This window comes from Cervus canadensis, chromosome 25 (genome assembly GCF_019320065.1).
Source record: "Cervus canadensis isolate Bull #8, Minnesota chromosome 25, ASM1932006v1, whole genome shotgun sequence".
In the NCBI taxonomy this organism is placed as follows: Eukaryota; Metazoa; Chordata; class Mammalia; order Artiodactyla; family Cervidae; genus Cervus; species Cervus canadensis.
The window spans coordinates 44,020,552-44,048,050 of record NC_057410.1 but is presented as its reverse complement, the minus strand read 5'-3'; the positions used below and the strand labels follow the sequence as shown (position 1 = coordinate 44,048,050).

Here is a 27,499-nt window from a genome sequence, read left to right as displayed (position 1 = left end):
AAGTTACCTGCACTGAATATTTTTAGCAAATTGATTTGTCATTATTGCACTGTTTTCCTGAAATAAAGGTGGCATGTGGTACTTAGCATAATTGAGCCAGATAGGAAATTGGTATGTAGATGTAATGATCACATTATCTGTGATCACTTCATTTCTTAACCAGTGTCACAATACCTATTCTTATCCAATTTTAAAAAAGTAACATCTCTTGAAAATACGTCTAAACCTTAAAATTTTTTATTACAATTTTAACTGAAATGGTACTTATTGTTCAAGAAATAATTAGTTGTACATTTGCTTTTGGTCAGGCAATGGTACCAGGCAAAACGCAGTCAATAAGATGGATATAGTTGTTATCAGTGTAGTTCTTACCATTCTTACAGACACAGGAGTTGCAGGTGTGCTGAGTATTTTATCTCCCTCTAGCTAGTACTATACTATTTCTCTGAAAGCAAAAGTTATCCAAAAAAGTTGTCCATACTGTCACTAACATCTCTCTTCTTATTCTCTCTTGAGCCTATACCAATGAAGCTTTTACCAGTATTTCAACCACTATTTCAAACCAGTGTCAGGACCATCAGTGACCTTCACACTGATAACCACAGTGGTCAATTCCCAGAAAAGATCTTACTTCACCTGTTATTAATACCATTTCACATCGATAAATCTTTCCATCTTCTTAATAGGTTTCATTTACTTGGCCTCTGATCACCGCTCTAGTTTTCCTCCCTGGCTGGTGCTTCCACATCTTCTCAACCTTTAAGTGTTATAATTACCCAGAGCAGAGTCACCAAACATTGCATTTTTTCATCCTCCATATGGCTTTCAGTTCAGTCGCTCAGTCATGTCCGACTCTTTGCGACCCCATGGACTGCAGCACGCCAGGCCTCCCTGTCCATCACCAACTCCCAGAGTCCACCCAAATCCATGTCCATTGAGTCGGTAATGCCATCCAACCATCTCATCCTCTGTCGTCCCCTTCTCCTCCCGCCTTCAATCTTTCCCAGCGTCAGGGTCTTTTCCAATGAGTCAGTTCTTCACATCAGGTGGCCAAGGTATTGGAGTTTCAGCTTCAACATCAGTCCTTCCAATGAACACCCAGGACTGATCTCCCTTAGGATGGACTGGCTGGATCTCCTTGCAGTCCAAGGGACTCTCAAGTCTTCTCCAACCCACAGTTCAAAGCATCAATTCTTCAGCACTCAGCTTTCTTTATAGTCCAACTGTCACATCCATACCTGACTACTGAAAAAACCATAGCCTTGACTAGACAGACCCCAGATACCTTCAAATACCATCTATATGTTGATAATTCCCATATTTGTATCTCCATCCTGGCGTCTTCTCTTGAGCTCCAGAGTTTTATATACAGTTGCCAATTCAAACTCTCCACTGGAGTGTGTCTAATAGATATCTCTACAAGTCCAAACTCGGTATTTCTCCTGGACATACCCCTTCCCTCCTATGTTCTTCTAGAGCCTTTTCGATATCAGGTGAAATGGCAGATTGTCTGATTCTCAAACCAAACACCTGATTCTCTATTAACCACTTTGTTTCTTCTACACCTTATACTCAATCAAGCCTTCATCAAATCCTGCTGGCTAAGTCTTCCTAGCAAGTCCAGAATTTGACCACTTAGCACTACCTTTCCTGTGACTACCCTGAGCCGAACCACCATCATCTCTGATATGGACGGATTCTTTTAATTACTTTCTTATCTCCCCGTCTACCTTTTACCCCTACTGTCAACACAGCTGCGAGAGCCCGTTCAAAGTAAAAACCCTACCACTGTAGTTTTATCATCTTAGGAATAAAAGTCAAAGTCCTCAAAACAGCGGGCATCAGGCTCCTCTGGGCGGAGGCCCTGTGGCCTACCTCAGGCTCCTCTGGGCGGAGGGCCCGGGGCCTACCTCAGGCTCCTCTGGGCGGAGGGCCCGGGGCCTACCTGCAGAGCTCGCTCCGGACCTCGTCCGCCCCACAGTCTCCCCAGAGGCGGCCAGACGGCCCTCAGCGGCCGCAGTCACCCCGCAAGGCACGACAGCACCTGCGTGCCGACCGGGCGGCCCGGGACCCTGCCCCGGCCACGCTGGCAGCTCTGAAAACTGCTGCGTGTAGACCTTCTGCCGCGGCGGCTGCGCTGGGCTGGGACAACCAAACTGTCCCTCAAACAGATGGGCGCCACCAGGCCAGGCCCCGGACCGCAGCCCGAAGCCAGGCCCCTCTATTCTGTTCGCGGGCCCACCCGCCGGGAGGCTGGGCCCGCCAGCGCCGCCGAGGACCCCGGCTCCCAGCCTCGGGTCGCGCTTCCGGGAGCGGCCTGGCGCCGCCTCACGGCTGCTCCTGAGGTTGCACCTTTAGGACCCGGCTTTCCGAGGACTCCCCCCCGCAGAACCCACACCCGGCGCCTTCCCCCTCAGCCCTGCCCATCTCACACGGAGCTGCGACAACTAAAACGACACCGCTTGTCCCTTGTCCGAGTGCGATTCCTGCTCAGTCGTGTCCGACCTTTGCGACCCCATGGGCTGTGACCCGCCAGCTCCTCTGTCCATGGGATTCTCCAGGCAAGAATACTGGAGTGGGTTGCCATTTCCTCCTCCAGGGGATCTTTCCCACCCCAGGATGGAACTCCGGTCTCTTGCATTACAGGCAGATTCTTTACCATCTGAGCCACCAGGCAGGCCCCCTGATCCACCGCCCCCCACCCCCCAAAAAAACTGGAGACCCAAAAGTCTCTTTGTCTTCATCGCCTTCTACCCTTCCCGTTGTTGACTCTGCCCCAGGCATACCAGGCCTCAGTGCTTTTCCTAAAATACTTTCCGAATATTACTCATTCAGGCCTTTACCCTTGGGCCTTTACCATTCAAGCAGGCCTTTTCTCCTGGGCTGCTTTTCTCCAATTATCTTCAGGGGAAACTCCTTATTCACTAACACCTAATGCAGGAAGACTTCCCCGGATCCACCCCTACTTCCTTGCCCTGTGTGTCTTCAGATGACTTAAAGTTATAGAAAGTTCTATGTACTCACTTGTTTGTCTTGTCCGCCCTCCACCCTCACCTCACTAGAATATATGCTTCACAAGAGTTGAAATTGTGTCTGTGTTCACTGCTGTATCCCCAGGACCTAGAACAGGTGTTAAGACTTAGTAGGCACTCAAGAAATGTTGAAGTGAGTATCTGAGTGAATTTACAAAAGGGCAGGCTTCCCAGATACCTCGAATGGTAAAGAATCTTCCTGCCAATGCAGGAGATGCAATAGACGTGGGTTCAGTTCCTGGGTCGGGAAGATCCCCTGGAGTAGGAAGTGGCAACCCACTCCAGTACTCTTGCCTGGAAAATCCCATGGACAGAGGAGCCTGGCAGGCTACAGTCCACGGGGTCACAAAGAGTCAGACACAACACAGTGACTGAACACACACACACACAAAAGGGCATTATAAACTGCTAAGGAAGCATAAAACGGAGGCAACTAAACTAGTCTCAGTGATTAAGAAAAGATCCTTTGAGGAATCTGAAACCCAAATGCTAAAAAGACAAGTAGGAATTTGCTAAGAAAAGGGAGGAAGAAGAAGGGAAAGTTTCTCCCCCAAAGAGAACAGTGCTAAGACTCTGAGTTTGGTTATTCAACAAACATTCAGTAAACACCTACAATGTGCCAGGCTGTGTTCTCGGCATCTGGGACATACATAGTAAAAAGGAAAGGCCATACATAAATTATTTTTGGCATATGGTCAGTTCATAAAATTAAGAACACATTAAAGTATATTTAAAATGTTGGAAAACGATCAGCCACCAAAGAGTTTAATGCAGAGTGACATGATCACTTTCGCATTTCAGAAAATCAAAACTAAACATAAACCTTACCCCCAGTTCCTGGCTGTTTTGATACTTAACCGACAATAGCTCCCATTCAGGTTCCACAGTCATTTCTAATTTAAGCCCACAGTATCAGATAAAGCAAAACAGTGCTAATGTTCCTATATGGAAATTTTTTAAATGGTGTTATAAATAGAAGTTTTCAAGTTTTTCAAAATTTTAATATAATTTAATGTCATTTTATTTTTAAAAAGTCTTCTCTCTTAGCATACTTATTATTTTTCAGTGTCATGTTTTTTCCTTATACGTTCTATTTTTTAGAGTGCACTTTTAAATCATTATAAATATGCTTATGGTCTCTTTCTGATTTCTTCTATATTTCTCATTCTTCTCTCTGCATTTCTGTTCTTTCTGCACAAAACACAGTTCTCACTCACCCCCTGACTTGTCTGCCCTGACTCACTCCTATGTTCTCCTCCTCATTTGTTCTAATGTTTATTTGTGAGCTCCCATTTGGCAGGGATTATTTCTTCTATGAGAAACCAGTGTGACTGGATGTTTCTAAAGAGTGCTTTCATTTTACTTCCTCTAGTCTGTCCTAGGCTCAGATTCATTTTATCTAAGTTCCTTGAGAGAAAGTGTTTTGAACTAACTCAGTGGTATATAGTCAGGCTCCCAGCTAAGTAATACAGTTTAGGGTACGGGTATAATGAAAATTTAACATATTCCCTCCAGTACCTGCTTTGTCCCCGGCCATAGGGCTTATTTCTGAGTCTGTGACCACTTGGCATCCACTTCATCTCCCTCTGTCCTCATCTACCAAGATGTCAGCTCAATATCACTGCCATTCCAGCCTTCACTTCCCCTTTCATTCCTGGCCCCTGGAGATTATGCTTTCTCACTTGCAATCCAAACTATAGAGAGTTTTTTATTTTTTTTTTTATTTATTTTTTTTTTTGAGAGGTTTTTAATTGTTAGTTTTTATCTGGCACATCTTGATGTTTGTAATGGGAGAGGTTCTGTGTTAGCTCAGTCTGCCATACTATGGACTCACTCAAATTAGTCTCTAAATGGAATTTTAATTTGAAATGTGAGCAACAACATAAAGACAGTCTGCCTAACCAAATAGTTGCTCAGATGTGCAAATAAATACCAAATATTAACCAGGCTGCAAAAATGCTTTCTAAGTCTGTCTTCCCAACTGGGAACACTCTTTCTTACTCAATTAGGTTAGTGTGAATTACAGCTCACAGAAGATGAGCTAACTTTGCACAACAGAAATAGTAAAAGGTATAGAAACCCATCCAGGCAGAGAGGGAAGGTGATCCAGGCGGAGAGGGAAGGTGAGCCAGGCTCACACCCAGCACGGCAGGAGAGACACTAGGTGTCACACAAGTGGGGAAAGAAAATTAGCTAAAATGTTTAACTGACTGAGGAAAGTACAAACATGAGCTAACATGACAATATAAAACCTCTGGGAGTGGCATTTAATTCCAGACCTTCTTTTCTTCAAGTTTTTTTTTTTTTAATATGGGCCATTTTTCAAGTCTTTATTGAATTTGTTACAATAATATTCCTGTTTTATGTTTTGGTTTTTTGGCTTCGAGGCATGTGGGATCTTAGCTGCCTGACCAGGGATCAAACTCACAACCCCTCCTTTGGAAGGCAAAATCTCAACCACTGGACTGCCAGGGAAGTCTCTGACATGCTTTTGCACAAACTTTTACTGGGAGCTGGTGAGAAAGAATGGATCACAGTTAAGAGTAAAGGTAAAAACCCATTAGAGCTAGGAGACAGATAAAAGAAAAAACACTTCTACCCCAAGGTAGGGGCTTCCCAGGTGGCTCAGTAATAAAGAATCCTCCTGCCAATGCAGGATATTCGGGTTCGATCCCTGGGTCGGGAAGATCCCCTGGAGGAGGAAATGGCGGTATTCCCCCAGTATACTCCAGTGTTCTTACCTGGGAAATCCCATGGACAGAGGAGCCTGGCAGGCTACAGTCCATGAGGTTGTAAAGAGTCAGATACAACTGAGTGACTGAACACATACCCCAGTATTCTTGCTTGGGAAATCCCACGGACAGAGGAGCCTGGTGGGCTATAGTTCATGGGGTCTCAAGGAGTTGGACACAATTGGGCACCCATACATGCACTCACCCCAAGGTGGAGGGAGAGGGAGGCAGGGAAGAGTGCTAACTCTGTGATCTTACCAGTATTACTGGCGGTCCTCTGCCACTGAAGGAGGGACAGGGAGCTCTCCCACCAAGACCCTCCAAGGATGAGGGAAAGGTTTAGTCTGGTAGACCAGGGAGAGACAGGATCACTGAGAAAGCCCATTCCTGAAACTCAGGAACAGGGTCTTCCTGAGACCAAGGCTGGGCTGGGACAACAGAGAAGCTCCTTTGTCACCCACCACCAGGCTCGCAAGTACCAAGAATTGAGCAACAGTAGTCTACCTCTGGGGAAGTGGAGAAAGCAAAGAGCAAAAACCATCTGGGACACTGTGTACAAGGAAGACTGCAAGTTGAGGGTCAAGCAACTCAAATGGTTAAACTGAATGCAAACATAAAAGCCATTCTCTCTTTCCTATTTCTTTAATGTTCTAAAAGATTGGCAGGCATTGTCTGTAAAGAGCCTGAGAGTAAATAGTATTAGCTTTACAGACCAAATGGTCTCTGTTGCAATTATTCAACTCTGCCCCTGTAGCCGGAAAGCAGTCATAGACAAATGAATGAGCATGGCTGTGTTCCAATAAAACTTTACTTATAAACATGGAGATCTGAATTTAATACAATTGTCATGTGTCACAAAATATTTTTCTTTTTTATATTTCCAACCATTTAAAAATAATGTAAAAAAAATCATTTTTAGCCCACAGGCAGAATTTGGTTTGGGGTCTATAACCAAGCCCTGGTTTAAAGCACGATTAGTAGCATTGAATTATGCATTTATGGCACAGAAATAGCAATAGCATAAAAGCCAGGAGGAAGCAGGCAGAAATATATTAAGGAAGGCTGCGATAAGTTAAAGACACATTCTGTCAACTCTACTCTTCAACATTAAAAGAAAGACTTACAGCAAAAAGCCTTTCCCTTTCTCCAGGGGATCTTCCCAACCCAGGGATCAAAGCCAGGTCTCCCACAGTGTGGGCAGATTCTTTACCATCTGAGCCACAAGGGAAGCCCAAGAATACTGGAGTGGGTAGCCTATCCCTTCTCCAGCAGATCTTCCTGACCCAGGAATTGAACCTGAGTCTCCTGCATTGCAGGCGAATTCTTTACCAACTGAGCTATTAGGGAAGCCCAAAATAAACAAAAGTGAAAGTGAAAGTGAAGTCATTCAGTCGTGTCCAACTCTTTGCCACCCCGTGGACTGTAGCCTATCAGGCTCCTCAGTCCATGGAATTTTCCAGGCAAGAGTACTGGAGTGGGTTGCTATTTAATAAGCAAAGGCTTATATAAATATTAGATCAGTAAAATATTATTTGAATGTAACACGCTTGGTTACAGCTCCTTTACATTTGGAAAAAACGTAATTTACAAACAGAAGATTTCATCTTGAAAGATACCCAGGAGAAACCTGTAAGAAAAAAATAATTAAATGTATTTAAATAATTCAATGTATTTGAAAACAATGGAGAACAAGAAAACAAGCTTTGAAAACATGTTAGAACTTGTAAAACAAAGATTTCTTTCTTTTTGGCTGTTCTGTGTGGCATGTGGGATCTTAGTTCCCCGACAAGGGATCGAACCTGCATCCCCTGCGCTGGAAGCTCAAGTCCTAAAAGCTGGACCACCACGGAAGTCCCAAGACAAAGATTTCTAAACCCACTGGGGGAAAAAAATGAAACTAAGCAGGAAATCATGCATACTTCAGTGTACATCTGTGTACAACTAATCTTACCCACTGCTAATTTATTAGGACAGAGGATTGCTGAGCCCAAGATCATGTGATGAGTGCTACAATGTCTTAGCCTAAATTGCTATAACAAACTACCATAGCCTAGGTGGCTTAAAACACAGACCTTTTTGTTCTGGAGGCTGGGGAGTTCAAGATCAAGGTGCCAGCAAATTCAGTTTCTGGTGAGAATCCCCTCCCAGCTTGCAGCCATCTGCCTCCTAGGCGTATACACACTCACACGGGAAGGACAGGGAGAGCCTTAGCGCTCTCGAGGTGATTAGACAGTATCACCGGCTCAACGGACATGAATTTGACCAAACTCTGGGAGACAGTGGAAGACAGAGGAGTCTGGTGTGCTACAGTCCATGGAGTCACAAAGAGTTGGACGTGACTTGGCAACTGAACAACAAGTCTCATCATGACCCCCACCCCATGACCTCATCTAGCCCTAATTACTGCCTCCAAACTCTACTGGGGCTTAGGACTTCAGCATACGAATGGGAAAGGGAGAGACAAAAGCCTGCAGTCCATAGCATAAACAATCTTAATATTTTGCTTTACGAAGTTATCATTTGGATGCCAAACTGTCAATACTTAGAAAATGTAAGCAAGGTGAAAAGACAGCCCTCAGATTGGGAGAAAATAATAGCAAACGAAGCTACAAAGGATTAATCTCAAAAATATACAAGCAACTCCTGCAGCTCAATTCCAGAAAAATAAATGACCCAATCAAAAAATGGGCAAAAGATCTAAACAGACATTTCTCCAAAGAAGACATACAGATGGCTAACAAACCCATGAAAAGATGCTCAACATCACTCATTATCAGAGAAACGCAAATCAAAACCACAATGAGGTACCATTACACGCCAGTCAGAATGGCTGCTATCCAAAAGTCTACAAGCATTAAATGCTGGAGAGGGTGTGGAGAAAAGGGAACGCTCTTACACTGTTGGTGGGAATGCAAACTAGTACAGCCGCTATGGAAAACAGTGTGGAGATTTCTTAAAAAACTGGAAATAGAACTGCCATATGACCCAGCAATCCCACTCCTGGGCATACACACCAAGGAAACCAGATCTGAAAGAGACACGTGCACCCCAGTGTTCATCGCAGCACTGTTTATAATAGCCAGGACATGGAAGCAACCTAGATGCCCATCAGCAGACGAATGGATAAGGAAGTTGTGGTACATATACACCATGGAATATTACTCTGCCATTAAAAAGAATTCATTTGAATCAGTTCTAATGAGATGGATGAAACTGGAGCCCATTATACAGAGTGAAGTAAGCCAGAAAGATAAAGACCAATACAGTATACTAATGCATATATATGGAATTTAGAAAGATGGTAATGATAACCCTATACGCAAAACAGAAAAAGAGACACAGATGTACAGAACAGACTTTTGGACTCTGTGGGAGAAGGCGAGGGTGGGATGTTTCGAGAGAACAGCATCGAAACATGTATATTATCAAGGGTGAAACAGATCACCAGCCCAGGTTGGATGCATGAGACAGGTGCTCAGGGCTGGTGCACTGGGAAGACCCAGAGGGATGGGATGGGGAGGGAGGTGGGAGGGGGGATCAGGATGGGGAACACATGTAAATCCATGGCTGGTTCATGTCAATGTATGGCAAAAACCTCTACAATATTGTAAAGTAACTAGCCTCCAACTAATAAAAATAAATGGAAAAAACAATTAAAAAAAAAAAAAAGAATGAAGAAACAGACTCAAAGGTGAACAAATGTTTTGTATTGAGGATAGAAATATCCAAAATTAGCATTTTGTCTATAATAATAAATAATGGAAAATATTGGTATTATGAATAGGAAATCTTCAGAAAGATCATTTTCTTTAAAAAAAAAGAAAAGAAAAGAAAATGTAAGTCATCAGAAGAAATGAGTGTCTACATGATCCAGAATACCTTATTTATCCAGAGGCATGTATCTGTCAACCTCGACTGACTAAAACAAGTCTGAAAAGCTGGTAGGATGCAGAATTTCCCATTGAACCATGCAAATAAAACCTCATCATTCCTTTAGTAACATGCACTGGTGTACTGCTTTACTTATTTTATCTTCCACTATATTTTTACAAAAACTTCATTTTCCAGAGAACATTTGCTGTACCCAGAAAAGAGAAGGAAATAAATCCTGTATTTTCAGGTGAAAAATGGTTAAAAAATTAATAATTTTGGCCTAAAGGAATAATTTTAAGTTACCTTACAGGAGGTTTGCTTAGGTGCTAGACAAATATGGCATAGCTTGGACCACTGAAACACATGTTAAAACCCCGAGGCATTTAGTGTAATGATCCTGGGTAAGCATAGTATACCCCTTCAGGATATTTAGAACCAATCTTGAAGGAAGAAAAAGAAGTCACAATTTTTCTCTTTGTGCCTGAAAAGTCAGGTTGTGCTGCACTTGTTCCACTTAAAGAAAAGATCGTAGAGAAAGGGACCCGGGGCCCTGTTATCACTTTTCCAGCTCCCTCTGTGAGCCTGTCAACACTCCAAGCCTGTGAAGTTTCACCTGCGCATTACAGATCACTGAAAGAAAATCCGAATGTCACAGTCATTATCTCTGGGTTCACTGGCACAGCATGGAAAGAAAGATCAGAATGTGGCTAGTACTTTCTTATAATTTCATATATCGGTATTCTCATCTTTTGTAACTAAGAAAGTAATAGACATGATTAATAGTAAGAACAACCGTGTATGAAACACCTGCTGTTTTCAAATAATTATGCTAGACTTTAAAAATATATCGCAATAGTCTCTACCAACATTGGTATACGTCCCTTCTGTAAGCTGTGGCTTTCCCTTCCGTCTGGGCAACGGACTCTCCCGGTGGTACCTTCTACCTGTCCGTCTGCTCTTTGAAGCCTCTGCAAGCACCTCTGTGCCTGCCATGCCTTACAAGTTCAAGCTCCTCGAGGCTTGTTACAGACCCTGTTACAGACCTGTGCGCTTGCTCTCCGCAGTGTAGCACCAGGATTAAGCTCAAGGACTCAACATCAACCAGCCTGAGTTCCAATCCCTTTATTTAGCCTCTTTCTGCCTCAATTCCAATGTCTTCAAAAATACTAATAGCACCGACACCATAGGTTTGTTTTCAGGACTAATTGAAATGAAATATGAAAACTTCTAAGCACAATGCCTGGCGTGTAGTAAATACTCAACCTGTGTGAGCTGTTGCTAAAATACTCAGACTCTGTTATCATAAATTATCTGACAATGTCTGTCTTCCCTGGGCTGCACGCTCTACCCCTAGCCTTGGACTTGGTACCTGGCACATCGCAGATTTTCCTTCTGTCTTGCATGGCTAAGAGAGGGAAGAACCAAAGGAATGCATCACCACACAAAGTGGACATCACTATTGCTATGTTAAGGATGAAAGAAATAGAATGTGGAGAAAGTAAGCAGTATTCTAAGCTCCCACAGATAGTAAGTGGCAGAATTGCAATTCAAATCCATATCTGTCTAAATCTGAAGCTTGTGCACTTTACATCTATCACACTGGGAAAAATCCATGCCCTGGGGAGAAGGGGGTGGGGACTAATCAATCAGTATTGAGCACTTATTTAATAGTATCAACTTGGCGGTGTTCTAAGCACTTACATACGTTTTCTCACTTTTACAGTAAATTCAGGAGGAAGACACTACTATTATTGGCAACTTTATAGATGAAAAGTAAAGGACAGAGAGACAATTTTAACAGGCTGAGATTATAGAGCAAAGGAGGGGGCAGGAATGGGTAGGATTTGAACCCAGATGTCTGGATCTAGCGCTCACACCCCTGAGTGGCACCTGTATGCCTCTCTCAGCATCCTGGGATGCTTCACAATTAAACAGCTAAACAAGAGTCAGAGAGTCACTCTTGGTGATAGAGTCAATCATTATTTTCAACTTCTTTATTTTACATAGCCGATTAGAGTACAGCTGAGTAACAGTGTGTTGATAGAATCAGATGAACAGCAAAGGGACTCGGCCACACATGTACATGTGTCCATTCTCCCCCAAATTCCCCTCCCCAACAGCCTGTCACATAACATTGAGCAGAGCTTCATGTGCTATACAGGAGGACCTTGTTGGTTATCCATTTTAAACACAGCACTGCGAACCTGTCCATCCCAACTTCGCAACTATCCTTTCATCCCATTCTTCTCCCCTGGGAACCACAAGTGTGTTCTCTGAGTCTGTGAGTCTGTTTTCGTTTCGTAAATAAGTGCATTTGTATCACTTCTTTTGAGTTTCCGCATGTAAGGGATGGTACACGATACTTCTCCTCTATCTGACTTACTTCACTCAGTACGACAATCTCTAGGCCCATCCATGTTAGTACACTTTTGATATCTGCAGATAAATAGAACAAAATAAAACCCCCAAACATCTACATAAATTCTGGTCCATGTCCTTAACAATGACTAAATCTTAAAAGTCCATCTATAAGAACTTTTCCAATTTGTCATTCGACTTTTGCCTGTACTTTCCCAGTAATCCAGTAATAGGATGTTCATGAATTCCCGGAAGGCACCTGTTCTAATTTTAAACAGAATAAATGCAGGAAATTTTTTCTTGAATAAAAATTCTGTCATCTTGTATCCTTTGGTAACTTACCTAGGTTTATTCCCTGAAGCTAGGCAGTATTTGAAGGAAAAAAAAATTAATTTATTCAGCACACTTTTGAGCACTTATCTTTCAGGCACTGTGATAGGCAATGCATACACAAAGATGAATATAAATAACTTATGCTGCTAGGGTGACAGCAGCATAAATGAAAATTTTCTATATTGTGTAGTACAGTTATGAAAAATAATGTTACAGAAGCATCAAGGAAGAAGTGATTTGGGGAAAGAGGTAGCTGACAAATTAGGTAATTGTACAGGAAACTTTTTATTTTGACCTCCAGGCGTCTCTAAGTGCTTCTTGCTTCTACAGAACAGCAAAATAAACATGGTCTCTGCCTCTTAAGTGAATAATGCAAAGAAATAAGCAAAACAATGGAATGGGAAAGACTAGTGATCTCTTCAAGAAAATTAGACTAAGGGAACATTTCACGCAAAGTTGGGCACAATAAAGGAAAGAAATGGTAAGGACCTAACAGAAGTAGAAGAGGTTAAGAAGAGGTGGCAAGACTACACAGGGGAACTGTACAAAAAATTCTTAATGACCCAGATAACCACGATGCTGTGATCACTCACGTAGAGTCAGACATCCTGGAGTGTGACGTTAACTGGGCCTTAGGAAGCATCACTACGAACAAAGATAGTGGAGGTGCTAGAATACCAGCTGAGCTGTTTCAAATCTTAAAAGATGATGCTGTTAAAGTGCTGCACTCAATATGCCAGCAAATTTGGAAAACTCAGCAGTGGCCAAAGGACTGGAAAAGGTCAGTTTTCATTCCAATCCCAAAGAAGGGCAATGCCAAAGAATGTACAAACCACCATACAATTGTACTCATTTCCCATGCTAGCAAGGTAACACTCAAAATCCTTCAAGTTAGGCTTCAACAATATGTGAACTAAGAACTTTCAGATGTACAAGCTGGATTCAGATGAGGCAGAGGAACCAGAGATCAAATTGCCAACATCTGTTGGATCACAGAAAAAGCAAGAGAATTCCAGAAAAACATCTACCACTTCATTGACTACACTTAAGCCTTTAACTGTGTGGATCACAACAAACTGTGGGAAAGTCTTAAACAGATGGAAATACCAGACCACCTTATCTGCCTCCTGAGAAACCTGCATGCAGGTCAAGAAGCAAGAGTCAGAATCAGACGTGGAACAACAGACTGGTTCCAAATAGGAAAAGGAGTACGTCAAGGCTGTATATTGTCATCCTGCTAATTTAACTTATATGCAGAGTACATCATGAGAAATGCTGGGCTGGATGAAGCATAAGCTGGAATCAAGATTGCCAGGAGAAATATCAATAACCTCAGAAATGCAGATGATACCACCCTTATGGCAGAAAGGGAAGAGGAACTAAAGAGCTTCTTGATGAAGGTGAAAGTGAAAAAGCTGGCTTAAAACTCAACATTCAAAAAATGAAGGTCATGGCATCCAGTCCCATTGCTTCATGGCAAATAGAGAAAAAATGGAAACAGTGACAGACTATTTTCTTAGGCTCCAAAATCACTGTGGACAGTGACTGCAGCCTTAAAAATAAAAGATGCTTGCTCCCTGGAAGAAAAGCTATGACAAATCTAGACAGCATATTAGAAAGCAGAGACATCACTTTTCCAACAAAGGTCCATATAGTCAAAGCTATGGTCTTTCCAGTAGTCATATATGGATGTGAGAGTTGGACCATAAAGAAGGTTGAGCACTGAAGAATTGATGGTTCTGGCTGTGGTGTTGGAGAAGACTCTTGAGAGTCCCTTGGACAGTGAGGAGATCAAACCTGTCAATCCTAAAGGAAATCAACCCTGAATATTCATTAGAAGGACTGATGCTGAAACTGAAGCTCCAATACTTTGGCCACCTGATGAGAAGAGCCGACTCATTGTAAATCAGACCCTGATGCTAGGAAAGACTGAGGGCATGAGGAGAGGGGGGTGACAGAGGATGAGATGGCTGGATGGCATCACTGACTCAATGGACATGAGTTTGAGCAAACTCCAGGAGATAGCATGGAGAACTATCCACGGAGAGGGAAGCCTGGCATGTTGTAGTCCATGGGGTCACAAAGATTAGGAAACGACTTAGCAACTGAACAACAACTGCCTCTTAGTACCATATGCTTGAAGACATTGAGTCTTATCTGGCCCTGCCTCCTGGCAGTATGGTGGGAGTACAGTTGACCCTCCATATTTGGATGTTCAATGCCTGCGGATTCAGCTAATCACAGATGGGTTGCTTGAATCTCGGAATGCAGAAAACGTAAGGGCCTAAGCATGCAAATGATCAATTGTATCACACTTTTTTAAATAAGGGACTAGACCACCCAAGGATTTTGTTATCTGCAGGCAGTCCTGGAACCAATGCCCTGCAGATATCAAAAGATGCCTTTCTGGACTTTGAAGACTCAGAAAAAATAACTATCATTGTTAAATGGTTCCCATGTGTCAGGCCTGTTTTAAGTATTTTGCACATATTAACTCATTTAAAGTCCATCTAACTTGAGTTTAAATATTATTGCCATTCGTAATTCCCATTATTCTATCCCCTTCCCTTCTTTTGGTGAAAGATGATTCTTGGATAGAAAAAAAAAACAGATCATACTGAAATTTCGTTAACTATCACCACAATAGGCAAGTACACAAAAATAGCAGAACCAGTTGGATTTGAAATAGCTACTGTGTTTCTAGAGGAACTTACCACCAGTTTAATTTAGAAGCTCTTGTTTTCGAAGATAGATACTATCTGAGTATAACTTCAGTTTAAGTTTCAATTCAGCATGACTTTTTTTCAAGCAGTCTTTGGGCATATTTACTTTTAATAGGCAAATCTTCAAATTTAGCTAGCACATTAGGTAGGAAAACCCAGTCATGGAGAATAAAAAACAACTTTATCACCTAGACTAGAGTTACCTTTGGTAACATTGATGTAATCAACAGGACTTAAAGGTTGTATTTTCATTTGCCAACCCAGAGTGATTTCAAATTAAAGCCATTCTAACTTGTTTATCAGGACACAGCTCTATCATTCATCCATTTGTGGTTAAAAGAAAAATAAGGCAGTATAGCTTATGTGTGCGTTTGGGGTTGGGAGGGGGAAGAGGTGGATTCCGCTTGGCCCTCCTCCTGTCTCTTTTTCTAACCTTTTCAGTTGTCTTCTGGCATTAACTTGTCTGGTTCAATTAACAAGTTAAGATGGCAGGTGGATGCAGGCAATGGATGTTGGGCTACAAGCCTCAGCACTGGCAACTCACATCCCTTCTTGGCCCTGGAGAGCATTCCACATTTAGGTCTGCTACACACACACACATACACACACACAAAGCAAAGAGACTAAGTATGGTAGCTACCACTTTTACATTATTACAGGTTGGAAGACTTTATTATTATTATTGTTATTAAGAATGACTCTAAAATAGCTAGTCCAACTAAGTCAATTTCATTCATCCATTTATTCAATCAATCAATATGAAGAGTGCACCAACCATGTACCAGACGATGCATTGAGCTCTCTGCAAACAAATTCAGCATAGTCTCTGACCTAATGAAGACTTCATCCTAATAGACAGGTGTCATAACTAAGTAAAGAGTTTCTCCAAGAGGAAGCTTATAATAGCACATCTAAAACTCAGTATATATCTTCCAATTTGATACTACTCTCCAAATATTCTCTCTTCTCTATTAAATAGCTAAACTCTACCTAGGGATTCTGAAAAAGTACTCCAAAAAAAAAAAAAAAGTACTCCAGAAGCAAAAGCATTACTTTCATAAATGACCAGAGTGTACCAAATATAGCTCAGAGCTTAGACGGCTGACATAGGAAACTGGAAGGTATTCACCAAACTTCTGTTTCTTTATCTGAAAGTTCGATCCTTAATTTTTCAATTTCAAATTTAAAATGGTGTCTAAAACTCTCATTAAATGGAAAATACCTTTTTCAATAATCAAGACTTTTTAGAAGTTTGGTTCCTTCTCTTTCAAACTTTTTACATCAGACAAAAAAGTATAGTGCAAAAAGAACCTCGAATATTGATTTCCAAAGAAAATTCAATAAAAGTACATTTTTTAAATGTTTAGTGAAGCTTATGGAAAACACGAGAAAGAATGCAAATACTTAATGTTTGTAAACTAAAATATACCTGGCTACTGATGTAAAAAGATTTTAGGACAAGAGTCAGAAAATATAGTTAAACCCTCTTTCTTTCCTCCCCACCACAACTATCAAGGCATACAACCTTAAAACAACATAAAGACTAGTTTAATTTTTACTTTCCTTCTTCCTTAATCCCTCCTTATACTAAATAAACAAAAAACTAAGACAGAGAGAAGAGGGAAGTCCTTTGGACTATGAACAAAAGTGATTTTCAGGCAAATACAGATTTTATATAAACTGGTGAATACAGCTGATTAGAAAAGCTATAGGTTGCCCAAGGCTTGAATTGGGAAATACGTAAAGTAATAAGCTCTGCTTGCCTTGGAAAGGGAAAAGGGAAGAGAGAAAAAAATTTAATGTATCACAAATTTTATGAAAAGTGTGGCACTCATGGGATTTTCATTTGCATTCAACTTTTGCACTTATTTCTCTTTCATAAGGTTGAAACCCACAAAATAAAAGCTCTTGGTTTTCTATTAGAATTTTTTTTTTTAATTTTTTTATTAGTTGGAGGCTAATTACTTCACAACATTTCAGTGGGTTTTGTCATACATTGATATGAATCAGCCATAGATTTACACGTATTCCCCATCCCGATCCCCCCTCCCACCTCCCTCTCCACCCGATTCCTCTGGGTCTTCCCCAGTGCACCAGGCCCGAGCACTTGTCTCATGCATCCCACCTGGGCTGGTGATCTGTTTCACCATAGATAGTATACATGCTGCTCATTTGAAACATCCCACCCTCACCTTCTCCCACAGAGTTCAAAAGTCTGTTCTGTATTTCTGTGTCTCTTTTTCTGTTTTGCATATAGGGTTATCGTTACCATCTTTCTAAATTCCATATATATGTGTTAGTATGCTGTAATGTTCTTTATCTTTCTGGCTTACTTCACTCTGTATAATGGGCTCCAGTTTCATCCATCTCATTAGGACTGATTCAAATGAATTCTTTTTGACGGCTGAGTAATATTCCATGGTGTATATGTACCACAGCTTCCTTATCCATTCATCTGCTGATGGGCATCTAGGTTGCTTCCATGTCCTGGCTATTATAAACAGTGCTGCAATGAACATTGGGGTGCACGTGTCTCTTTCAGATCTGGTTTCCTCAGTGTGTATGCCCAGAAGTGGGATTGCTGGGTCATATGGCAGTTCTATTTCCAGTTTTTTAAGGAATCTCCACACTGTTTTCCATAGTGGCTGTACTAGTTTGCATTCCCACCAACAGTGTAACAGAGTTCCCTTTTCTCCACACCCTCTACAGGAGTCGCAATACTCATATCAGATAAAATAGACTTTCAAATAAAAGCTGTGAAAAGAGACAAAGAAGGACACTACATAATGATCAAAGGATCAATCCAAGAAGAAGATATAACAATTATAAATATATATGCACCCAACATAGGAGCACCGCAATATGTACGGCAAACACTAACGAGTATGAAAGAGGAAATTAATAGTAACACAATAATAGTGGGAGACTTTAATACCCCACTCACAACTATGGATAGATCAACTAAACAGAAAATTAACAAGGAAACACAAACTTTAAATGACACAATGGACCAGCTAGACCTAATTGATATCTATAGGACATTTCACCCCAAAACAATCAACTTCACCTTTTTCTCAAGTGCACACGGAACCTTCTCCAGAATAGATCACATCCTGGGCCATAAATCTGGTCTTGGAAAATTCAAAAAAATTGAAATCATTCCAGTCATCTTTTCTGACCACAGTGCAGTAAGATTAGATCTCAATTACAGGAAAAAAAATTGTTAAAAATTCTATTAGAATTTTTAAAGGGCAAAAGTTTTAAGTTCTTAAAGAAAAAACACATCAAAATTTGTTTAATCAATATTTTAGATTACAATTTATTTTAGAATTCAAGAAATCAAGATTTACATTTACATTTTTGCAATGTATCCAAGTTGAGTTTAACTCACAGAAAAGTTTGATGGCTGTGACACCAGCATTTTATTTTATACTGGTGCCTAAACACAGACTGTAAACTATTGATCATGTTATAAGTAAGGTCTCAAGTATTGAATATTACACAACTTCAATTACTCTTGGAAATTATTTTCATTATCCATTTTCCTCCAAGAGTTGAATTTGTGAGTCTTCTTTATAAGTCATGCAAAGACTTCCTTGTAATCTGCTTAAAAATAAGGTAAAAATATAAGCAGAAGTAAAATTTTGAAGAATTCCATTGTATTATCTTTTCTGACCTTGAGATGGAAAGTGAAAGAGAGTTGGAGCTACTGGACTTAAGTGCCTGAATCCATGCAATTTTTAAGACAGTGAAGTATTCCTATGTTCTTTGCTATGATGGTATTAAGTATATGGATTGCACACCGCTTTACTCCCTTGATTTTAGCTGAAGGTCATCCCTGGTGTAGAGATTAAGATCTGGGCAAAGATGTAGGAATTGCACTGGACATTTTATATTCTGGAAGAGACTATTCACACTAATCTCCTTATCAGCATCCTCTCTTTGCTACAAGGGTAAATTACAGCTACTACTTTCTACATCGCAGTCTAAGATAAGATATTACACCAAAAATGAATATATCTCATCACCACTTGGGTTCCACATGTAAATCTATACATAGTGACATGTACATTATAATGTTCAGGATATCTTTGAAAATCTAATTATAATATACAGGGCTTTAGTCTAGCAATAAGCAGCAGCCAGTTGATCTATAGATTCTCTTGGTACACTTATAACCAAATGCCTACTCCAAATACATACTTAGTGTTGTTATTTCTTGGTGGTTTTTCTTTCCGATCATTCGCTCGGTTATGGATGTCCTCATGGGATGGTCGCCAAGTTGTGGATGTAGAACTGCTCTTTCATGTATTCTTCGCTCTATTCATAATGCTTTTCCTAAGGATCTTATTAACACATCAGAACTCAGATGAGATTTTACTTTCTCAGTGAGCCATCTAAATAGGTCCTTCCTCATTATTCTATCTTTGTGTCATGTTCATTGTTTTCAGAGCACGTCATATTTTCAACTAATCTAAAATCCTAATTATAAATTACATCATCTGGCCCCTGTCCAGTTCACAAACCCTTTGCTGTTTTGGTTTTTTTTTTTGCCACTCTTCCCTGTGCTCACATTTTCACACTGACTTTCTTGATGCTCCCAGGATGCAGGCATGAGGTCCTTCTCTCGAGTACATTCCTCCAGATATCTGTAAATTTTGCTTCCTTACTTTCCGCAGATCTCTCCTCCCATGGCACCAATTCTTGACCATCAAGTTTCAAGTTAGCACCACATCCCTCCCTTTGATCCAGTCTTAGTTTTTCTACTAGCACTAATATACCTATGTGCTCAGTGTATGGATCTCATTGGTATGTCAACTCCATTAGCCTTTATCTACTTTGTTCATTAGGACCCCCACACTGCTTAAAACAGTGCTTACCAAAAGGCTGACACTCAGTACTTAGTTGTTGAATGAATGAATTTCTTACTGATGTTTCCATGACTAGATTCTTAAGGACCATAAAAGCACAAACTTTGTCTCTGGCATTCCTGTAAGTAACATCTTGTATACAGAAGGTGATAAATGAATATTTATTCAATGAATGAATGAATGATTTACATGAGCATGTGTGTGTGTGTGTTTAATCTCTTTCCCTCCTTAGATTCTAACTACCATGAAGACCATGTGGTATTCTGTTTAGCTCCCCAATATGCAGCAACCCCACAGGAGGGTCTCATTTGCTGTAAGCACTCAATAAGTAGTCCTAAGGACAGGGAAAAGAGGGAACAGAAACTTACTACGACCAAAGCCACCCAGAGGCCCCCACAGAGTTAATCTGAGGTCTTAGTTGCAGAAGGAAAAGCGTTTAGGATATACACAGAGCAGTGAAAACGTGAAGCCACCCTGTTTGTCCTTTCAGGGGCCAACCTGGTTCTGGCCAAGGCTTGCTTCCCGGACCAGACCCAGGAAGCTACTGGGTCCTTAAGAATCTAAGTGCAGACTACTGAGCTTTACTTTCAGATGATATCTTTGGAGTTCTGCGGTGTTCCATCTTAATTTCAAGCTCTAGCTGTGATCTGATTGCTTAAAACCGCTGCCCTAAAGATTCCAGATGAATCTGTGGGTAATGCCAAAGGGCATCAAACAAGAAAAATTAGATTTTAGCATAAAATCTCCCACTGACTAGCAGAGTAACCTTGAAAACATCTCTTATCGTTGCTTCTTTCATGTTTTTCACTTGAAAAATGAAGATGCTAGAAAAGAACCTGTAGAATACACATGGATTATGTATTCAGGTTTCCTTGATAAGATGCCTGGGAAGGGGGCTTTATGAGGCATCTTCTCTTTCTCTCCTTCGCCCACCTGCCATGACCCTCCTTGCTTAATAATCACAGCTCAATGAGCTATGGTTGCTGATGGAAATCTGTCAAGAGCATGAGAGGAAAGAAAGCTTAAGAATCACTGGCCTGTGTTCTCCCTGCCTTTCTTCCCAGGGTTAAAATGTTGTGAATCTATGAACTGTACTTTTCTGTTCACAATGCTGCTGCTGCTAAGTCGCTTAAGTCGTGTCCGACTCCGTGTGACCCCATAGATGGGAGCCCACCAGGCTCCCCCGTCCCTGGGATTCTCCAGGCAAGCACATTGGAGTGGGTTGCCATTTCCTTCTCCTCTGTTCACTATGAAACCCTTGTATTTTAACAGTGTTAAGTTGTTTCAATCCTTTAGTTCACGTACATTAATTTTTTATTTTCTACTGTGATCAGGGACTATGGAAGGCTTTGAGAACACAGAGATGAATTTAGAAATGGTCCCTTCCCTCAAGAAGTTCCGTTCGAAAGGAGATAGATGCAACAGTTTGAGAAATGCTTTGATGAGGCCAAAGTAGTGGGTGACCTCAGAGCACGTCAAAAAACACCTGGAAGAGGTGGGCGAGGAAGTCATCTGTGAAATCCTCCAGTAGGTGACCAGAAACTGAGTCCTAATTTTAATTCACTGAATTCTAGGCTCCTAGAGTTGCACATTGTCTGAATCGTTCACTCCAAACTCCTTATGTGCCAAAAAGGAAAACTGCTCCCCAAAGAGGCTGACCAACTCCTCGAAAGCAAGTATCAAGAGTTATGCCTAGGAACCAGATAAGTACTATCTTTTCAGAGATTTTTTACTTTTTGTAGGAAATTTTTCATCAGTTCATTTCATCAATTTTATGATACAATTAACAAATTAATCATATTTTAACAACTTAGAGGGGAAATTATGAATATGTATTGACTTCTTACACAGTAATGATGTCAATAACCCACCATCTGTAAATTACAAGACCTTGAAGCCAATTTATTCAGATACATTCAGTCTCACCCAACTTGCCTCTTGAACTACTGAATCACAACTGGGAAGGACAGGTACAGTCCGGCTGTGAACAAGAACAAACTTTAAGAACAGATCTTAATCTGATTGCACTTCCTCTCCAAAATTGATCAGGCATTTAAGGTAAGCCCTTCAAAGTGGAATGTTTTTAGTAGTAGTAGTATATAAAATTGCTCAGGTATGCAATTTTCTTGGGAGTTTGCTTGCCTTTTTTTTTTTTTTTTTCCTTTCTTTCCTAATGCAGTCGTTTTACTTGGGATGTTTAAAGATGGTGATATAGGAATGGGACAATATAAGATCTCATTACATTAAAACAGAAATACTTGGGAGTCCATAATTTCTAATAGCTTGCCATCTGTTAGGTTCTTAGAGGCAATGGATTTATCCTGCTTAGTGGAGATGATGATACTGGGGAGAAATCATGGATTATGCAATGGATTTCTGAACTCTTTAACTACTATTATTAATTTACTAGCAGGCAAACCAACATTTCCCAACATAAAATCAATTATTTTTTGTCTTTCAACTAGTATCCCGAGTAAGGTTGCTATGGGCACCACATAACATCTCTTCTGGCGCCAACAGATTGCGTTAAAATCACCCCACAATCTCTCCAAATTAAAAAACCTCCCTAACTTTGCACTGGCTTTTTCACTGTACTCGCAGCAGGATGCTCTTTTGCCTTGCCCCACAGTCCGGTTTAATCCTCCAGAAAGAATATTTTTAGAGGCACATCGGGCTGAATCATTTTCATCTGAGCACACCATTTCCAAATGGCCGCACAGGGTCCTAAATCCGGCCGCTGCGGGCCAGGGCGAGCAGGTGTCCTCCGCAGCAGAGTCGTGGGACCCCGGAGCATTCATAACTGGACGTCGGAAAGCAAGAAAGAATACTCGAACACGCAAGCACAGGTATAACCCCGCAGCGGTGCGCGGGAGAGGCCGCGATCGCAGCGAAGGACTCCATCCTTGGGCTTGGGGAAGTCCTAGAAAGGAAGCAAACGCTCTTCCCCAGTCAAGTCAGAAAGCAGGACGCACAGGGTCGCAGGTCAGAAGTTGAATTGCAACCCAGCCTGCGCTCCGTCCCAGCGCCTTCCGCAGCCCGGGCATCGCCGTGGCACCGGGCTGGGAGAGAACAAGGCTGGCTGGGGCAGGAGAAACTGTGAGCTGCCACGGCCGGAGAGCCGCCCCCGGCGGGGGCAGACGCGACCCCCGCCGCCTTCCGAGCGCGAAGCCGGGAGAGCGGGCGCGGCTGCCGCGACGCTGCGCCCCCGGCCCCGGCCCCGCTGCCCGCGCTTCGCTTCGCCCTTTGCGCGGAGGGCAGCTCCCAGCCGCCGCAGCCCCGCCGCCGTGCCCCCGGGCACCGGCCGCCCGGGGGCACTCCTGGCCCGCCCCCGGGCAGCTGCCGGGGTCTCCGCAGCCGGACCGACCCTCGCCCCCCGGCGCCGGGACAAACTTCCTTCGTCCTGGGTCCCCAGCCGCGCAGACTGCCAGGCGGCTCCCTCGGCAGGCTTCCCTGGGCTCCGGCTGCAGGCGCCCTCGCCCGGCCAGGCGAGCTTTCCTCCCTGCCCCTCTCCAACCCCGAGCCCCGGGAGAGCGCCTGGCGGTCCCCGCGCCTCCGCTTCAACAAAGCCGGCGGCCGGGAGGCGAGCCGCCGAGGGGCTGAGAGGGGCGGCGTGGGCTGCTGGAGCCCCGCAGAGGCACCCCTGGGCCGGGCGGTGGTAGCGCGAAGGGGCGGCGGGGACGCGGCGGGCGGAGAAAGGGGAAGAAAGTGTCCTGCTCTCGGCGCGAAAGCCCTCTCGGCTCGTCCTCGCCGCCCGGCTCCCCCGGCCCGAGCGCTGCCCGGCGGTCCGGGCGGGAGTTGGCGGCGCCAGGGGAGGCGGCTGGCGGGGGACGCGGTGGCCTGGAGGGCGGGCCGCTCCCTTACCTCTGTCCAGAGTGAGCGGCTGGACCACTGTCAATGTCGCCATGTCTGCCGTGGGAGCCGAAGTGACGCTCGGCTTCAGCAGCAGCAGCCGCTTGTAGTGAGAAAAAGAGGAGGAGATTGGGGGCGGGGGTGGTGAGGGAAGACGGAAAGGAGGGGGCGGAGGGAAGGTGGCGGTGGTGGAGGAGAACGGAGCCTGGGTGGGTTGGCAGCCGGATGGAGACGCAACTGTTCCGCGGCGGGCAGACCTTCAGATGCGGCGTGAAGCGAAGCAGGTATCGCAGAGCGAATGCCTCGCTGGCTCTGGGAGGGAACTTTGCCGTTCCACCCGAGGAGCACCGGGTGGGTGTAGCTAGCGTGTTGCTTTCTTTCAACTTTCCACTCGAATAAAATGGTCACAGCTTACGTGCGTTTCGGGGAAGGAGAAGAATGAAAGGGGATAGAGGGGAGGGAGGCAGAGAGATTTTTTTTTTTTTTTTTTGATTAAGAGAGTTTGTCAATCCCCTAGTTGTAATCGAGGGGATGTAATCCCATCCCCTGGAGAGAAAATGCTTCTAGTTCAGAAATGTTGGGTTGCAATTGTGGTTGCTGTTAATTTCTGTTAACGTTTATTTTGGAATGTTGACTCTTAACAGTACACAGGATAACTGACTTAAAGCCAGGCTTCCATTACCCCTAGGTCTCCATTAAGGACCTCAGTATATTGCCTAGAAAATAAATTATTTTACAAGTAAACTTCTTTTAAAATGGTTTTAAATTAAAAATCACAAAGAGAAGTTTCTATCACAGAGTTTGAAAGACAGGTACCTAGCACTTTTCCAGGTTGTTCTATAGCCAGTGGTTACTCAGAGTTGCCACTTGCTGATTAATTAACATATTTGACAGGAATTGAACTAGGCCATCGCCTGACTTGAGGGATTCAGTACAGTCCCTGATTCCAGTAACCAGCGATCTAGTGGGAGATGATGTTTTTAAAAGGGTGACTTTAGAGTCAATCAATCAGGAATCAGTGACTAGAACTTTCAAATATTGGTTGTGACCCCTTCACCCTAACAGATTGCTTTCACTGTCTGGCCACATAGGGACTCTCATTCTGATCAAGAAATTAAGATATAGTTATCTTATGTAAGCAGAATGGTGATGACTATGAGTTCAGGATCGGAAATGACAAAGCTGCCTCCTTCCCTCTCCTCATGACAGAGCAGAATTGTTTTGGCTAACAGTATACTCCTGAAGACAGACACTGTTTTACAGCAAAATATTTGCACATAATCTACATCATTGTCTTCTGATTACAATATGGATGGTTTCTGAAGACCTTTCCCATCTCATGGTTTATATTTGAAAAAGAAAAAAAAAAAACACAAACAAGATTTCACGAGTGATTTGAGAAAGTCAGCGATGATTGGTCAAACACTAACAGACCTTAAAGACATACCTAAAATAATAGTTGTTGCTTATAATAGCATGCTTATATTTTCATTTAGTGTCTAGAAAGAACCCTGATCTTGAAATTCAAGGCTTAGTTATATGCTCTCCAGAAACCACATAATCTCTCACTGATCCCCAGTTTCTTCATCTGTCAAACAAGGACACTTTTAATCTTCAAGCTTATTGAGATTCTGTAAAATGAGGAAATTAATTCTTGCCTGCAAGCTCACTGAGTTTTGTGAGGGTCTAATGAGTTCATGCACATGTATGTGCTTTGAAAACAGTAAAGTATATACAAATATATGCATACAACAAACACATTCCACCTGAACTGTGTGGCAAGCACTCTGCTAGGTGCTAGCCAAACAAAGATGAATAAGACATGGCCCTTTTTCCAGACAGTACTCAGTACAAGTTGGGAGACAAATAATGAGCAGACTGTGAGAATATGAGTAAGCTCTGAGCGAAAATGAGAGCAGTAAGTACTCTAAGCACCGTGGAAGGATAAACTGGGAAAGAGGGAAGACGCAACAATTCTGGCTGATTGTCATTATTTACATCCCCTAAATCAAACAATAGAAAGAAGTTGAATCATGGACAATAGCAATAGAATATGTGCCAGGGCTTTGCACAAAATATCAAACCTCATTCAATAATTTAGGGTGAAAAGAATATACAGATCCTTTGGCCACTTGAGTAGTTCTTAACAACAAATGTTATCATGAATATGTATTTGAGTGGCTTGATTCATAATTCTAAAAGCCGTTTCAACACAAATCCCAGACTGTGAAGTCCGAGAAAGTTGCCTTTTTGTCTTTGGGTTTCCTGATGTATTCTCAGCATCAAATATTTAATAGCATGTTTCTGGACTTAGGCTTTGAGCTCCCTAATTGAAAATTTACTCTACCATTCTCCCTCTGTGTTGACTCTGGAGAGTTCTTTTAAGGATTGAAAGAGAAAGTAAGAGGAAGAACAAATCACCATATATCTTTGCAAAGAGTCAGACATTTTAATTATTGTTTCTAGTAGTGGCAAATTCAATGCCTTTAGCTTATGTCTGCACAGGTGTAGAAAATGAATAGTAAATAATTTATTATCTGTCATGAACGATGAGTAGCTACTGTCTCTCCAATAACATTTGTGAATTTCTGTTTGAGATATGTATAAATGTAAAGTGAAAGTCACTCAGTCGTGGAAGAAAAGCTATGACCAACCTAGACAGCATATTAAAAAGCAGAGACATTACTTTGCCAACAAAGGTCCGTGTAGTCAAAGCTATGGTTTTTCCAGTGGTCATGTATGGATGTGAGAGTTGGACTATAAAGAAAGCTGAGCGCCAAAGACTTGACACTTTTGAACTGTGGTTTTGGAGAAGACCCTTGAGAGTCCCTTGGACTGCAAGGAGATCCAACCAGTCCATCCTAAAGGAAATCAGTCCTGAATATTCATTGGAAGGACTAATGTTGAAGCTGAAACTCCAATACTTTGGCCAACTGATGTGAAGAACTGACTCATTGGAAAAGACCCTGATGCTGGGAAGGATTGAAGGCGGGAGAAGAGGACAATAGAGGATGAAATGGTTTGATGGCATCACCAACTCGAGGAACATGAGTTTGAGCAAGCTCCAGAGTTGGTGATGGACAGGTAAGCCTGGTGAGCTGCAGTTCGTGGGGTTGCAAAGAGTCGAACATGACTGAGCGACTGAACTGAACTGAACTGATTTGAGATTTGTAGAAACACAATCTTGCTTTGGCAGATAAAGGCCATATTTGTGCTGTGCTGGGCTTAGTCACTCAGCCGTGCCCGACTCTTTGCAGCCTCATGGACTGTAGCCGGTCATGCTCCTCTGTCCATGGGGATTCTCTAGGCAGGACTACTGGAGTGGGTTGCTGTGCCCTCCTCCAGAGGATTTTCCCAACCCAGGGATCGAACCCAGGTCTCCTGCATTACAGGGGGATTCTTTACCGTCTGACCCACCCGGGAAGCCATACTTAGGTCGCTTGAATAACTGTGTGGATCACTCCTGTACCAGCCACAGTGTTTCATCAAGGTCAGTATATTTGATCTATTCAAGTATACTGAATATGCTTTGCTGATTGTGTATTAATTAGGAAATTATCAAAGATGCCTGTGATTATACTTTTATCTCAGCTATTTGGTTACACAGTCAATACACTTTTTCATTAAATTATTTGTAGCAGTATACTTCTATGGCATCTTTATTTTCAATGAAATTCATTAATTCAGGAATACTTACTGAACACTTTCTGTGTGCCAGACTTGGGGCT

The 27,499-nt window shown here is 42.4% G+C and overlaps 1 protein-coding gene across 3 annotated transcripts in view; it reads right to left on the bottom strand.

The window, feature by feature from the left end:
• The window catches only part of LIN7A (lin-7 homolog A, crumbs cell polarity complex component), a 157,311-nt gene extending 133,245 nt beyond the window's left edge, over nt 1-24,066 (bottom strand). Inside the window, exon 1 of one of the 3 annotated variants that reach the window (XM_043446640.1) lies at nt 23,784-24,066. In XM_043446640.1, coding sequence (XP_043302575.1) covers nt 23,784-23,826 — 43 coding nt within the window. In that variant the 5' untranslated portion in view covers nt 23,827-24,066. Of the gene's footprint in view, nt 1-1,945; nt 2,121-23,783 lie in introns of those variants that run through there. The other 2 variants (XM_043446641.1, XM_043446642.1) reach the window with 2 other exon arrangements.
• Nucleotides 24,067-27,499: the final 3,433 nt, after the last annotated feature.